Source organism: Ctenopharyngodon idella, chromosome 1, assembly GCF_019924925.1.
Source record: "Ctenopharyngodon idella isolate HZGC_01 chromosome 1, HZGC01, whole genome shotgun sequence".
Taxonomy (NCBI): Eukaryota; Metazoa; Chordata; class Actinopteri; order Cypriniformes; family Xenocyprididae; genus Ctenopharyngodon; species Ctenopharyngodon idella.
In genome coordinates, this window is record NC_067220.1 from 17,552,479 (window position 1) to 17,565,307 (window position 12,829).

At 35.2% G+C, this 12,829-nt stretch overlaps 1 protein-coding gene across 2 annotated transcripts; it reads left to right on the forward strand.

The window, feature by feature from the left end:
* The first annotated feature begins 6,884 nt into the window (after positions 1-6,884).
* tlr3 (toll-like receptor 3) lies at positions 6,885-12,170 on the forward strand. 2 transcript variants are annotated; one of them, XM_051893528.1, is made up of 4 exons: positions 6,885-7,104; positions 7,697-8,176; positions 8,649-8,843; positions 9,511-11,364. In XM_051893528.1, the coding sequence occupies exons 2-4, from the start codon at positions 7,736-7,738 to the stop codon at positions 11,362-11,364; spliced, it is 2,490 nt and encodes an 829-aa protein (XP_051749488.1). In that variant the 5' UTR covers positions 6,885-7,104; positions 7,697-7,735. The 2 variants fall into 2 exon arrangements, with proteins under 2 accessions (XP_051749488.1, XP_051749498.1); XM_051893538.1 differs by lacking the exon at positions 7,697-8,176 and adding an exon at positions 11,618-12,170 and having other exon boundaries at positions 6,896-7,104; positions 9,511-11,360.
* The last annotated feature ends 659 nt before the right edge of the window (positions 12,171-12,829 follow it).

A 12,829-nucleotide genomic window follows, 5' to 3' on the forward strand; every position in this document is an offset into this window, starting at 1 on the left:
AATACTTAAAAGAAAAAGTAAAACAACAACAACAACAACAACAACAAAAAAACGTTTTGACATGCTTATTCTCTGTACTTGTAAATCAGACTGTGTAAGAAAGGATACAACTATTGTCTGAACATGTTCTGTTTGGAGTTTGAGAAACTTCAAGGCTTACTTCATAGTTAAAAAAAATATATAAATAATAATAATAAAAAATCCTAAATTTGGCATATTGAGTAAAAAATCATGGCTTTTCATAATTTTGAGAACTGATTAAACAATGTAAACTTGTATAATCTATTAAAAGTTTAAATATTTCTAATTTAGAATTATTAAATACAATAATAATAATAATAATACCCACTGAAAATTTTATGGTAACAGATTAAACATGTAAACTTGTTATAATTTATTAAAAATAAAAATTATAATTTATAATTATTAAATACAACAACATTAATAATGATGATAATGATGATGATAATAATAATAATACTCATTTTTAATTTTATGACAACTGATTCTTAAGTAAGTAAAATGAAGTAAACTTGTTATAATCTATTAAAATTAAAATAATAATTTATAATTATTAAATATAACATTAATATCATTATTATTAATAATAATAATATCATTTGTCAATAATTTTATGAGAACTGATTAAACATTTAAACTTGTTATAATCAATTAAAAATTAAAATAATTATAATAATTTATAGTTATTAAATACAACATTACATATTATTATTTTTATTATTATTAATAATTTTGTTAATAATTTTAAAAGAACTAATTAAACATTTAAACTTGTTATAATTAATTAATAATAATAATATAATAATAATTATTATTATTTATAAATATAATAATAATTATTATTATTATTAGTTAATTTGAAAAATCATGAGGACTCTGGGACCCTAAACACAAAGTAGGTAAAGTAAATATTAACATAAAAGGAGATGTAAAATGAGATGCAAGGATGATCCAGGACCTTTCTGTAGATCAGAGCATGTCAGGAAAAGCCTTCAATGAAATCCGACTGGTGTTTCCTATATAGTTTAATGTTACTCTTGCTGTTTTGTGTTGTATTAGAGGCTGTATTCCTGCTCTGCTCTGTTCTATGCTGAGCTATGCTGCTGATCTGGGTGTAGTATTGATGCTCTGCTGCCCCAGGGGGCACATTATGTGTGTGTGTGTGTGAGTGTGTGTGTTTGTGTGGCTGAGTCAGCGATTGGTTTGCACTGCAGCCCCTGATGTGAAAAAAGCGCCATGAGCTATTGTTTTCACACACATACACACACGTCATCACAAAGCACTGACTCCACCAATTATCCACATATAAAGCTATAACATTTTTATGGCCTATACTGAAACGTCTTGCTGACCTTTCACTGAAAGTGAAATCTTTTATCAGGTTTTATCAGGTGATTGATGCTGTGCTGAGATGTTTTCAGTTATTAGATATTGACAGTAGATCTGCCTTGTCTACATGCCCTGTATCTATTTCAGTACGATTGCTTAACCAATAGGACTTGAAATTGCCCACCAATAGTAACCCACAGCATTTTTTTTTCAGCATGACATTCACATAACACTCTATACACACCCACAAACACATACAGTGACCTCTAAGCACTATTTGTCAGCAAATGAGAATGTAGAATTGCTACCGCAGTGTAATATTCTAGGAAAAGTGTAAACACACACACACTTCTCTCCATTTCATTTTAAGAGATATAGATAGATAGATAGATGGATAGATAAATAGATAGATAGGTCTGCTGTATATGCCCACAGCAATATACACACAAACTCACAGAGCTCTTACCTTGTCTAGAGTTTCAGTACGACCCAAATCCAAAAAGCGTTTATATTGTATGAGAGTGTATTAAGCTCAGATTGAGGGTTTACTTTAAACACGCTGTTATGCATTCACTAGCTCTCTCTCTCTCTGTGTCTTTCTGAAACATGCTCTGATTCAGCAGCAACCCCTGTGGTTATTCCATCTACATGAGTGGACTTTTGACACGTGCACTCAGACCAGAAATGTCCTACTGTATCCAAGTATGTGTTTCTTCATAAGTAGATTCCAGCCGGTGAATGTGACAGTAATCTTTCCTACAACAGCTCTCTCTGTCTCCCTCTCCATTGCTGACTCTAATGCACGGCTGATTTCTGCAAGGTTTGCTCTCGCTCTCTCAGTTTCCTTTCTCTCTCACTTAATTGTCCATCAATTTTCTCTAAACCTCCCTTTTTTTCCTCTCTCACCGTAGGAATATTTTTTTTTACCTGTATCCTTCCACCAGTAAAAGGCCACAGTGCAGATCTCTGTACTGATAAATGCCAACAAATCAAATCTGCTGACAGCATAAAGACCTTCTTTCGGCTCAACATTATCTTTTTTGATTTTCTGCTAGTTTTCCTTTTTTTTCCCCCTTTTTTTTCTAGGCAGCGTGAAACAATAGAGATGGAGGGATGCTGCCAGGGTGGTTTACATTGGTACTTTACAATGCCTTGAAATTACATACCGGTCAAAAGTTTGGAATATTTTTTTTAAATTTTATTTAAAGATCTGAATTTCTGCACTGTAAAACTCAAAATGTTCAGAACTCATTCTATTTTTTTTAAGTTAGTAGAACTTAAATTTTTTGTGACAAGTGGGGCGGGGCTGAGAGCCGTGGAAGCGGAGCAAGGCCAGTGTGGTGCACATGTGTCTCTCATCAACAATCACGTCACAAGCATCCCTTTGCTCCCACAGTTCTCAGCCTCGCCCCACTCATCATAATGTTAATTACATACAGTTCATATACATAAACATCACATTCAGATCTTGGTTAAATGTTAGATAGCAAATAACACATGCTATTATAACTATCAAAGAGACTGTCATTATATATTTGTATATAATCAAACAACATATATGGTATTAAAAGTTCTGCAGCCCATCCTCAACCTAACCACAGGCTCTACCCTTCACCACAATGCTAACCCTACAAAACTGACATAACAGAACTCCCTGTAAATCCTAACATAACACAACATTAAACACTAACTTATGTCTCCCTATGTAAATTTTTTGCAAAAACACAAAAAAATAACAAAAATCTACTGAACTCAACTCAATCCTATTAAGCTCAGCTTACTAAAATTAAATTGTAATAATTATTAATAAATGAAATGAAATGAAAATAAATAAAATGTAGCTTTGACAGGCATAAGAGGCATCTTTCAAAAGCAATTAAAGAATCTTAATTTTATCTTTTAACCGGTAGTGTATAAATGTGGCATGTAGTTCCATTTTGACTTTACTTTCCAGATAGAGACTAGTGTAGAGTATACATTGAGTTGGCCTATACAATATGCAGACTTATTATAAAGACTGATGTGTATGCATACTAAATATGCATTATACAGACCCATTTACAGTAGAATACAGGTTGAGTGGCCAGTATGTACTATATAATGAATATATAATGTATCAATATATTATACACATTATGGATATGTAATATATTAATGTAGAATATACAGAGTAAGCAGCAAACATAGAGCATGTAGACTGCAGGTATACAGAACTGGCATCACTTCGAGGTCAATCAAAGGTCATATCTTTCTGTTCTGATCTCTGAAAGAATGCTTGGGAATAACAAACTGAAAGAAGTTGTTGAGAGGAGAGATAAAAGAAGCAGACAAAAGAGTCTAGAGAGATGAAGAGAAAGAAAGCGTATTATGTTATCAGTTCAATTATGCATGAGTTGAACAGGTATAGAGGCAGGTTTTTATTTAGGCCATATGGAGAAAAGACTTTTGCAATTACAAAATATATACTTAAAATTGTATAAATGTAAAATAAAATTACAATGGATATATGTTATAATTAATGCTAAAATAAAATATATTTCAAAAGGATCCAAAAGCCTGAGACCAGAAGTGAAAGGTTTTTATTTATTTAAAGCTGCAGTCCGTAACTTTTTTTGGTTAAAAATGATCCAAAATCAATTTTTGAGCAAGTACATAACCAGCCAGTGTTCAAAACTATCTCCTTACCTTAGCCCGATTCACAACAGTAAGCTTGTAATAATGTTTTATAATTCGGGTGGTACTGGTGGGTTTCCGTGGGAAATTCGAGCATGCAGCCATTCGTCTTTGCGTTATTACGTCACGTCTGTTTACATAAAGAACGAGTCCCAGTTAGTAGGTTATATCATGTGAGGATGGCGGATCATTAGCAATTTGAGAACAAAGTATAACAATAATAATAATTTGCACGGTTTGACGTGATCCGACTTGAAGCGATTGTTAGATTCAGTCATCATTGGTAGCGTGATTGTAATGCTTTTCTCAGCTGGTCAGAACAAAAGTGGCAGATTTGTCACTTACTTGTTCAGATGACATTTTCCGGGGAAAATTCTTATTTTGGTCATACATCCAAGATGCAGAATCTGTGATTCCGATGTACAAAATCCACACCGATGTGGTGACTGACAGCAAACATTAGATTCATCAGCGCTAACCCATGTAAAGATGATAATTCCGCAAATAACTGCAATTGCAAGAGTTAAACAGAGATGGCGACAAAGAGGCAAAACTTACAGACTGCAGCTTTAATATATTTCTCTTTTTTCATTGCAAAATGTATTATCAGCAGAGCATTATCTATTTTTTTAAGAATGCCTCAGTATTTCCTTTGACAGATTCACTTTGAACTCTATGCAAAGTCTATGCAAAACCTGATGGATCATGTTTTGAGAATGATCCAAAAGGATTTGATAGATGCAATAAAATCTGTATATATACGAAAAGGGCTTTGTCGCATACATCTTGTAACACAAAGTCCACATCTTCATTCCTGCACTTGATGCTCTTATATGTGCAAACAAAATTATATAAGCTCTGATCTGCACAGACACTGGTTTTCCCCATTTATATGCAAATTTATACACTCCATAAATTATGCAAAATTTCTAATGGTTCAGACATTACCTACCGCTGATTCTTTCAGAATCATAGAGCGTACTTTAGAGTCTGTGTGGGTGCCTGGACTGATGGATTGCCTGCAGTAACTATCTGTGAGAATAGCTGCATGTTACTATTAACAGTGTCAGCGAAACATGCACAGGTTGACCAGCATCACACACACAGAATATTGATCACTTGTGTGGAGTGAATAATTGCTGACCATGAAAAGACACAAATACACACACTTTGTACCTGTCCAGCACTGTTCAGTCACTATAGCATGGAGAGATTTATGTGACCCTGGACCACAAAACCAGTCATAAGTCGCACTGGTATATTTGTAACAATAGCCAATAATACATTGTATGGGTCAAAATTAGTGATTTTTCTTTTATGCCAAAAATTATTAGGATATTAAGTAAAGATCATGTTCCATGAAGATATTTTGTAAATTTCCTACAGTAAATATATCAAAAAATATTTTTGTTAGTGGATATGCGTTGCTAAGGACTTCATTTGGACAACTTTAAAGGCGATTTTCTCAATATTTTGATGTTTTTTTTTTTGTTTTTTTTTTGCACCCTCAGATTCCAGATTTTCAAATTGTTGTATCTCGGCCAAATATTGTCCTAACAAACCATACATCAATGGAAACTTATTTATTCAGCTTTCAGATGATGTATAAATCTCAATTTAAAAAAATTGACCCTTATGACTGGTTTTGTGGTCCAGGGTCACATATGGAGTGAAAAAGAGAAAGAAAGGGCTATATTGATGTGGCTAAAATTAAAAAAAGTAGCATTAAACATATAGTCAGTCTAATAAGTGTCATTTATCAATACAAATTTTGGTACTCATGACATCTGTTTTATCACTTTATCAGTATTTGACAAATGCTAATTGAATAAACACCCTGAAAGGTCTCCTGTCTTAAGGCCAAAAGCTATTCACACACATACTGATGCAGGGTGGTAACCTGCTGTTTGTCAATGAGTCATCAGACTCCAGGTGCTGTTCCACTTCCTGCTGCAGTTGCTAGGTAACAACACACATCTGAATCCAAATCTTAGGAACCGCATGCACACGTAGGCTATTCCTCAAGACACCTGCTGAACTCTGACACCAAGGTGTTCTTTGCAGTATTATGAAACCAAAGACCAGTTCTAATAATTTTTCTAATTTAAATTTTAATTAAAATTATTATAGAGATTGTGAACACATATAGCCTAAGACATTTGTTTAACTAGCCTATACTTGTATATGTACATTCAAATAGTTAGAAATAGCAGATTCATATTTATTTTTATATTCATATTCAAATATATATGGAATGCTGATTTATTAAACGTTATTACGAAATGTTTTCTTGAATCTTGACCAACGTCATCTCATTTTGAAATCTCTGGCGCCCCCAGCCGGACATTTGTAATGAATGACTGCTGAAGCGATGTTGCATTTAAATAATATATGAATGATTTTAAACAAACAATCGGTTTTAGTTTTTTTTTTTTTTTTTTTAATTAATAAATATTGTAATTAAACTAAAAAATAATTATTGCAATTACGTTTTCACAAAAGTTCGAGAGTCTGCAGCGAATGTTCTGAGGGGAAAAAAAAGGGAAAATCCCTTCAGTTTTCTCACTTCCTATTTTTCTTTTGGGAGGCCAATAAAACATATTGAGGGGGAAAACTATATTAGAAAAAAGCAGAAGTGATATGAAATTAATCGCACGTTCGTATGACAACACGAGGAAGCTGTTTTGGTATATCTTAGTCGCTGACAGATGAAATAGAAGATTAGATTGCAATTGTCATGAAGGGTTTTGCAACATGATCAAAAATGCATTTAAATCATGAGGGGAAAATTTAATATCTGGCATATATTTTATATGTATGATTAAACACTTGACCTCGCTGTCGAATCTGAGAATCTTACGAAATTTGATATCTAGGACACGTCTGCGTAGAGGATCCGCCTCTCTGTTAGTTTGTTTCACTTCTTAAGAAAGAGGAATTGTTCCCTGCTGAAGATTATTTTCCCCCATGCAAAGACTATATGGCTATACAAGAAGACTGACTTGAGTTGCTTCACTTTGTAATCACTTAACCATGCGGATATTTGAGCTGAACGTGGGAAATTAGATCGTCAGAGTTCAAGTAAGTCCATGATCAATGAACGCATGCTAAGTACGTCAACTGCAGTACTTTTTCTCAAATTAATGCGTTCATGTGCAGCATCATGTTACCAGTTTTGGAAAGAGTCTAAACAGTTATTTTGTTGTTATAACTTTCCTGAGATGTAGAATTCTTTAATGGTAAAGAGTGGAGGGCTAGTTGTAAGTATTTGCTTTGAAAATCTTTCATACATTTTCTGAAATATAAATACTTTAAATACATAGTATTTCATAAGTATAATGCATGCATTTAAACAGCATTACAGTATGCAATTTAAAGACTTTTATCAGCAAACAGCTATAAAGCAAAACATAACTAATGAAACAGCAAAAATGGAACAGGCACCATAAAATATAACATTAATTGAAGTAAGTAGTTGATTATTTTGTGTTGTATAAAATTACCAATGTGACAACCTGACCCAACCAGACATAAGAATACACTTATCCTGAGGTTTTAACTTCCCTGGTCTTCTTTAGATCTTTTCTAAGGTACCAAGTTGTATTGTCTATAGGTAAGCTAATATTTTGTGAATTAAATATTGTTGTCAACAATATTGTTATGTTTATTACAGTTTAACTTGGGGGAAAAAGCTTGGAAGAAAGGAAAATATATGGAACTGATGAAACTCATACTGTTGCCCCTGTTCTACACTTGCTTCCATGCCCACTGTGCAGGCTCTGCATATCCACACAGGTCAACATGTACGATTGAAAATGCCAAAGCAGACTGTAGTCATATGAATCTGGATGTAGTTCCAACGAATTTACCCAAAAATATCACCACATTGGATGTGTCTCACAATAGACTAAAAAATCTGTCTTCCTTGCTTTTGTACTCGAATCTGGTGAATGTAGATGCCAGCTACAACTCTTTAACTGCCATAGAAAAGGATCTATGTCTTTCTCTGCCACACCTGCAAATTCTTAATGTGCAACACAATGAAGTGTATTTGATGAATGAGAAAGTCCTGAAAAACTGTTTTCATTTGATGCGACTTGACCTGTCTGGCAATAGGCTGAAGCTACAAGGGGAGCCTTTCTCTGTTCTAAAGGTATGTTTATGAAGACACATTTTCCCACACAGGGAAAAAATATGAAATGCAATCAAAAGTTTGATGTGTCTTTTTATTTACTTTTTTTTTTTTTATTTAATTATTTATGAGTTATGTTTAAAGCATAATCAGCTAGAAAACTGTTATCTACCACTAATATTTGCATAGAGGGATGGGTTACGTTATGAGCGTTTGAAAAGATATGGTCAGTACTGTCACCTCTGAATGATAATAATTTAATAACTGAAAATACTGTCTGCAATCTCAATGGTTTGTCCACAATTAAGACACTCTACCCCTACCTCTCTTGCCTGTTTTTATTGGTATAAGGATGCACCAGTATTAAAATTCTGACTAACCTGGATAAACCAATTACTGATTTCTTGCTATGGCCTTTAACCAGAAATAACATTTTCCAGTCTGTTATGGTCGTATAGATAATACATTTCATTAACATTTCCTCCCTATGTAGAATTTGACATGGTTGGATGTATCTCGAAACAAACTGAAATCTGCTAAACTGGGCACACAACCTCAGCTGCCAAACCTGGTGACCCTTATTCTTTCTGGAAATGAAATTTCTGCACTGCAAAAGAATGACTTCTCATTCCTAAGTAATTCCTCTGCATTTCGGGTTCTGATACTCTCGTCTCTGTCTCTTAAGAAGGTAAGAGGAACAGAATCTGACACATGTCAGGTTACTTTCACTGACTGCACATCAGAATCTATGTATAAAAACTCTTTCAGAATTTCAGACTCTACCATACATGTTTACCACAGTGTGTTTACTCACATTTACCCTTATCTTTCTTGGAAAGCTGTTGGGACGATGTTTCTATCTTTAGTGCTCAGAGAATTGGACTTTGCTGTGATGTTTTCATGATGAAATAATATTGAATAACTAATTTTGAGACTGATTACTGCTAACTTATGAAGTGTATATTACCAAGTGCTTGTGTAACATGAGACTATTAAAAAAACAGATGCAATTTGAACTAAACTTAAAATAAAAGGCAGGCAATTGTAATAATAGACCTAGATAATGTGATTGTAGCTTGACTTTGTAAAACATGTATACACACTAATCAGACTAAAGTTGCCACGAAAGATGACATGCGTGCATGGTTAATCCTACAAATATTAGATTATGCGCTGCCATGAATACTTGGACAGAGAGGTGAGACTGTTGCTTCACTATGCAAAAACCCTCTGTAGCTTGGATTATAACTGTGCATGTAAACAAACTTAATGTCTTGCTAAAAAAGTGTAGTTTCTTGAACCTGGTTTAGCTCTACCATTCTCACCATTCTTTTTCATTTTTTTTGTTAACTCAGGTCGAGAATGGCTGTTTCCAGGCTATTTCTAGACTATCTGACTTGGTTCTGGATTGGAGCAGGCTCAGCACTCAGTTTACCACTAATCTTTGTGAAGAACTTGCTGGCACAGCCTTGCGAAACCTTTCCCTTAAGAACACTTTCCAGGTGACACTCTCAGACACGACTTTTAAAGGTCTAGACAAGACTAACATCACAGTGCTTGACCTCAGCTACAACACAATGTCTAAGATTGCTGATGGTGCCTTTCAGTGGTTTCCCCGACTGGAATTTTTATCCCTGGAGCATAACTCCCTTAGACACCTAACTAAGGACACCTTCAGTGGACTGGGAAACCTGAGGCAGCTTAACCTGCAGAAAGCACTGATTAAGAGTCATACATCATCCTTGCCAATTATTGAAGACTTCTCATTTCACCATTTAGTCCAATTGGAGCATCTGTGTATGGCAAATACTGCATTCCGAGAGATAACAGAGCACACCTTCTCTGGACTTCTGCACCTGAAGACACTGGATTTAAGTTGGAGCAGCACAGGGTTGAAAACAGTCACAAACAAAACCTTTGCTTCTCTGCAAGAATCACCACTCCTTGAGACTCTTAATCTTACAGCCATGGGTATAAACAAGTTGGGGCCTGGTGCCTTCTCAAGTTTGGGCAACCTCACTACACTCCTACTTGGCCGAAACTTCATTAATCAGCAGTTGAGAGGGGATGAGTTTGAGGGCCTAACTAGCATTAAAGAGATTGACATGTCTATAAACCAGCAAAGTATTTCCCTTACAAATACGTCATTCATCCATGTCCCTACGTTGAGGACTCTAAAGCTAGGTCGTGCCCTAAAAGGGACCCTAGATATTGAACCATCTCCATTCAGGCCACTAGTCAACATCACAGTTCTAGATCTCAGTAATAACAATATTGCAAACATAAATGATGGCATGCTGAGAGGGCTGTATCATCTGAAAGTGCTGAAAATGCAGCACAACAACTTGGCTAGGTTGTGGAAGACGGCCAACCCTGGTGGTCCAGTGTTTTTCCTCAAGGATGCCACAAAACTGTCTGTTCTGGATCTGGATTACAATGGCCTAGATGAGATTCCACTTGATGCTTTGCGTGGCTTCTCTGAGTTACATGAGCTAAGTCTCCGTGGTAATCTCTTGGATCAACTGCATGCCTCTGTTTTTGATGACCTACAGTCTTTAAAGTATTTGCATCTTCAAAAGAACCTTATAACGTCCGTCCAACGTGCCACGTTTGGTGTGCCGTTGTCCAACCTGACAGAACTTTACATGGACCGCAACCCCTTTGACTGCACCTGCGAGAGCATCCTGTGGTTTTCCGAGTGGCTTAACTCAACCAATGCAAGCGTTCCTGGATTTCCGCAAAGTTACATCTGCAATACCCCAAATGCCTACTTTAACCGCTCCGTCATGTACTTTGACCCATTGTCCTGCAAGGATATGACACCTTTTAAGGCACTGTACATCATGACTAGCACAGCAGTTTTAATGTTGTTATTTACAGCTTTTCTGGTGCACTTCCAGGGATGGAGAATCCAGTTCTTCTGGAACATAATAGTAAACCGTATGCTGGGGTCGCCGAAGGATGAAAGCGTTACTGAAGGTAGATATGTGTATGATGCTTATATCATTCACACTGCTAAGGACAGACCATGGGTGGAACGAAGCTTGCTCCCCCTAGAGGATGAAAATTTTAATTTTTTCCTTGAAGACAGAGATGCAATACCTGGCTTTTCTCAACTTAACACCATTATTGAAAACATGGGACAATCCAGGAAGATCATTTTTGTTATCACAGAAATGCTTTTAAAGGATCCATGGTGTAGGCAGTAAGTAAAATTACTCTTTCTATCTCTAAATTATTCAAAAGGCATACCTACAATAATATTTAGTCACCATTAGTTAAATGCAAACCACTGACCAGTTTAAGTTCTTTAAGGTATAGATTCGGATCCTGAAAGAAACACCTCACATATTCACCAAACACAAGCTTCCTTTTTTTTTTAGCAAGTTACTGAAATGCACAGGTATTTTAGCCAATTCAACAGTTCAGAAGTATTTACACTTTCTCCTTCTTTCTCTGCAGATTCAAAGCACATCATGCACTTCACCAGGTAATGGAGAACAATCGTGACTCCCTGATTCTGATTTTCTTGCAAGATGTAACTGATTACAATTTGAACCGCTCTCTGTATCTTCGTCGTGGCATGTTGAAACCTCGCTGTGTTCTCTACTGGCCTTTACACAGGGAACGTATCCCAGCTTTTCATCAGAAACTCCGCTCAGCATTAGCCTCTTCCAACAAGGTTAATTAGAAATTATTTTTCCATAATGTTTATTTTGTGCCAGGTCCTCAATATTTGTACTACAGTCCTTACTTGGATTCTCTGTTCCATCACTTTAACATTTCTTAACACATGTACAGTTTAAAAGAATTTTCAGGTCAGATAAGGTGGAGCACTGGTTCCTTTCAAATCCTGCAGACCATGTCACCTACCAGAAGTTGCATCCAATGGCTTTGCAAGGAAGCTACCAAATGTGACCTGACAAATTATTTTAAACAGATAAATTTACTGTGCTCACATGAGAAGTTTCATTACCTTTTTTTTTTTTTTTTTTTTTTTTATCGTCTTTAGTAACTATAATACCATAATCCATTTACAACTCCAAACTAGACACTTGGGCAGATGCAATAAGGCCCAATCTGTCTTAGGTGCTATTTCCTTATGCCCAAAGAGATCCTTTTACACAAACTAGCATTTGTAACCATAACGATGCAATTTAATCTGGCCATTTGCTGGCCACTGCCATCAGAGCCACAATAAAAGGTAAAATAGGACCTATGTATTTAGCAATCACTTTCAAGGATCAAGGAACTAAAAATATATTAATTTTTATCATTAATTAATTTTCCCTCATGAGTTTATTAATAGTTTTAAATCCACCAAATTACAGCAGAGGGGGATACGTTTTTGTAAGTTGAGTATTTTTGGCATGTTGGCAGGTACTAATTATTTTATTGTTTCATTGTTTCAGCCTGAGAAGGGGTAATTAGTAAAAAAAAAAAAAAAAACTGATGATAAATGTTGCACTTTGTTTGTATTTAAAATCAGTGTTAATGCTAAACACTGTCAAAATGTCAATGTTTTCGCTAAGAAAGAAGCTTATGTATGAGTAGAATGCCAACTAATTGTTTTTTTTTTTTTTTTTTGTACAATGCAGCCACCTAGTGGTCATTTCTTTACTCAGTAGATTGTTTACTTGGTAGATTTTTATTTTTGTCTGTTTCTCTAGGCAC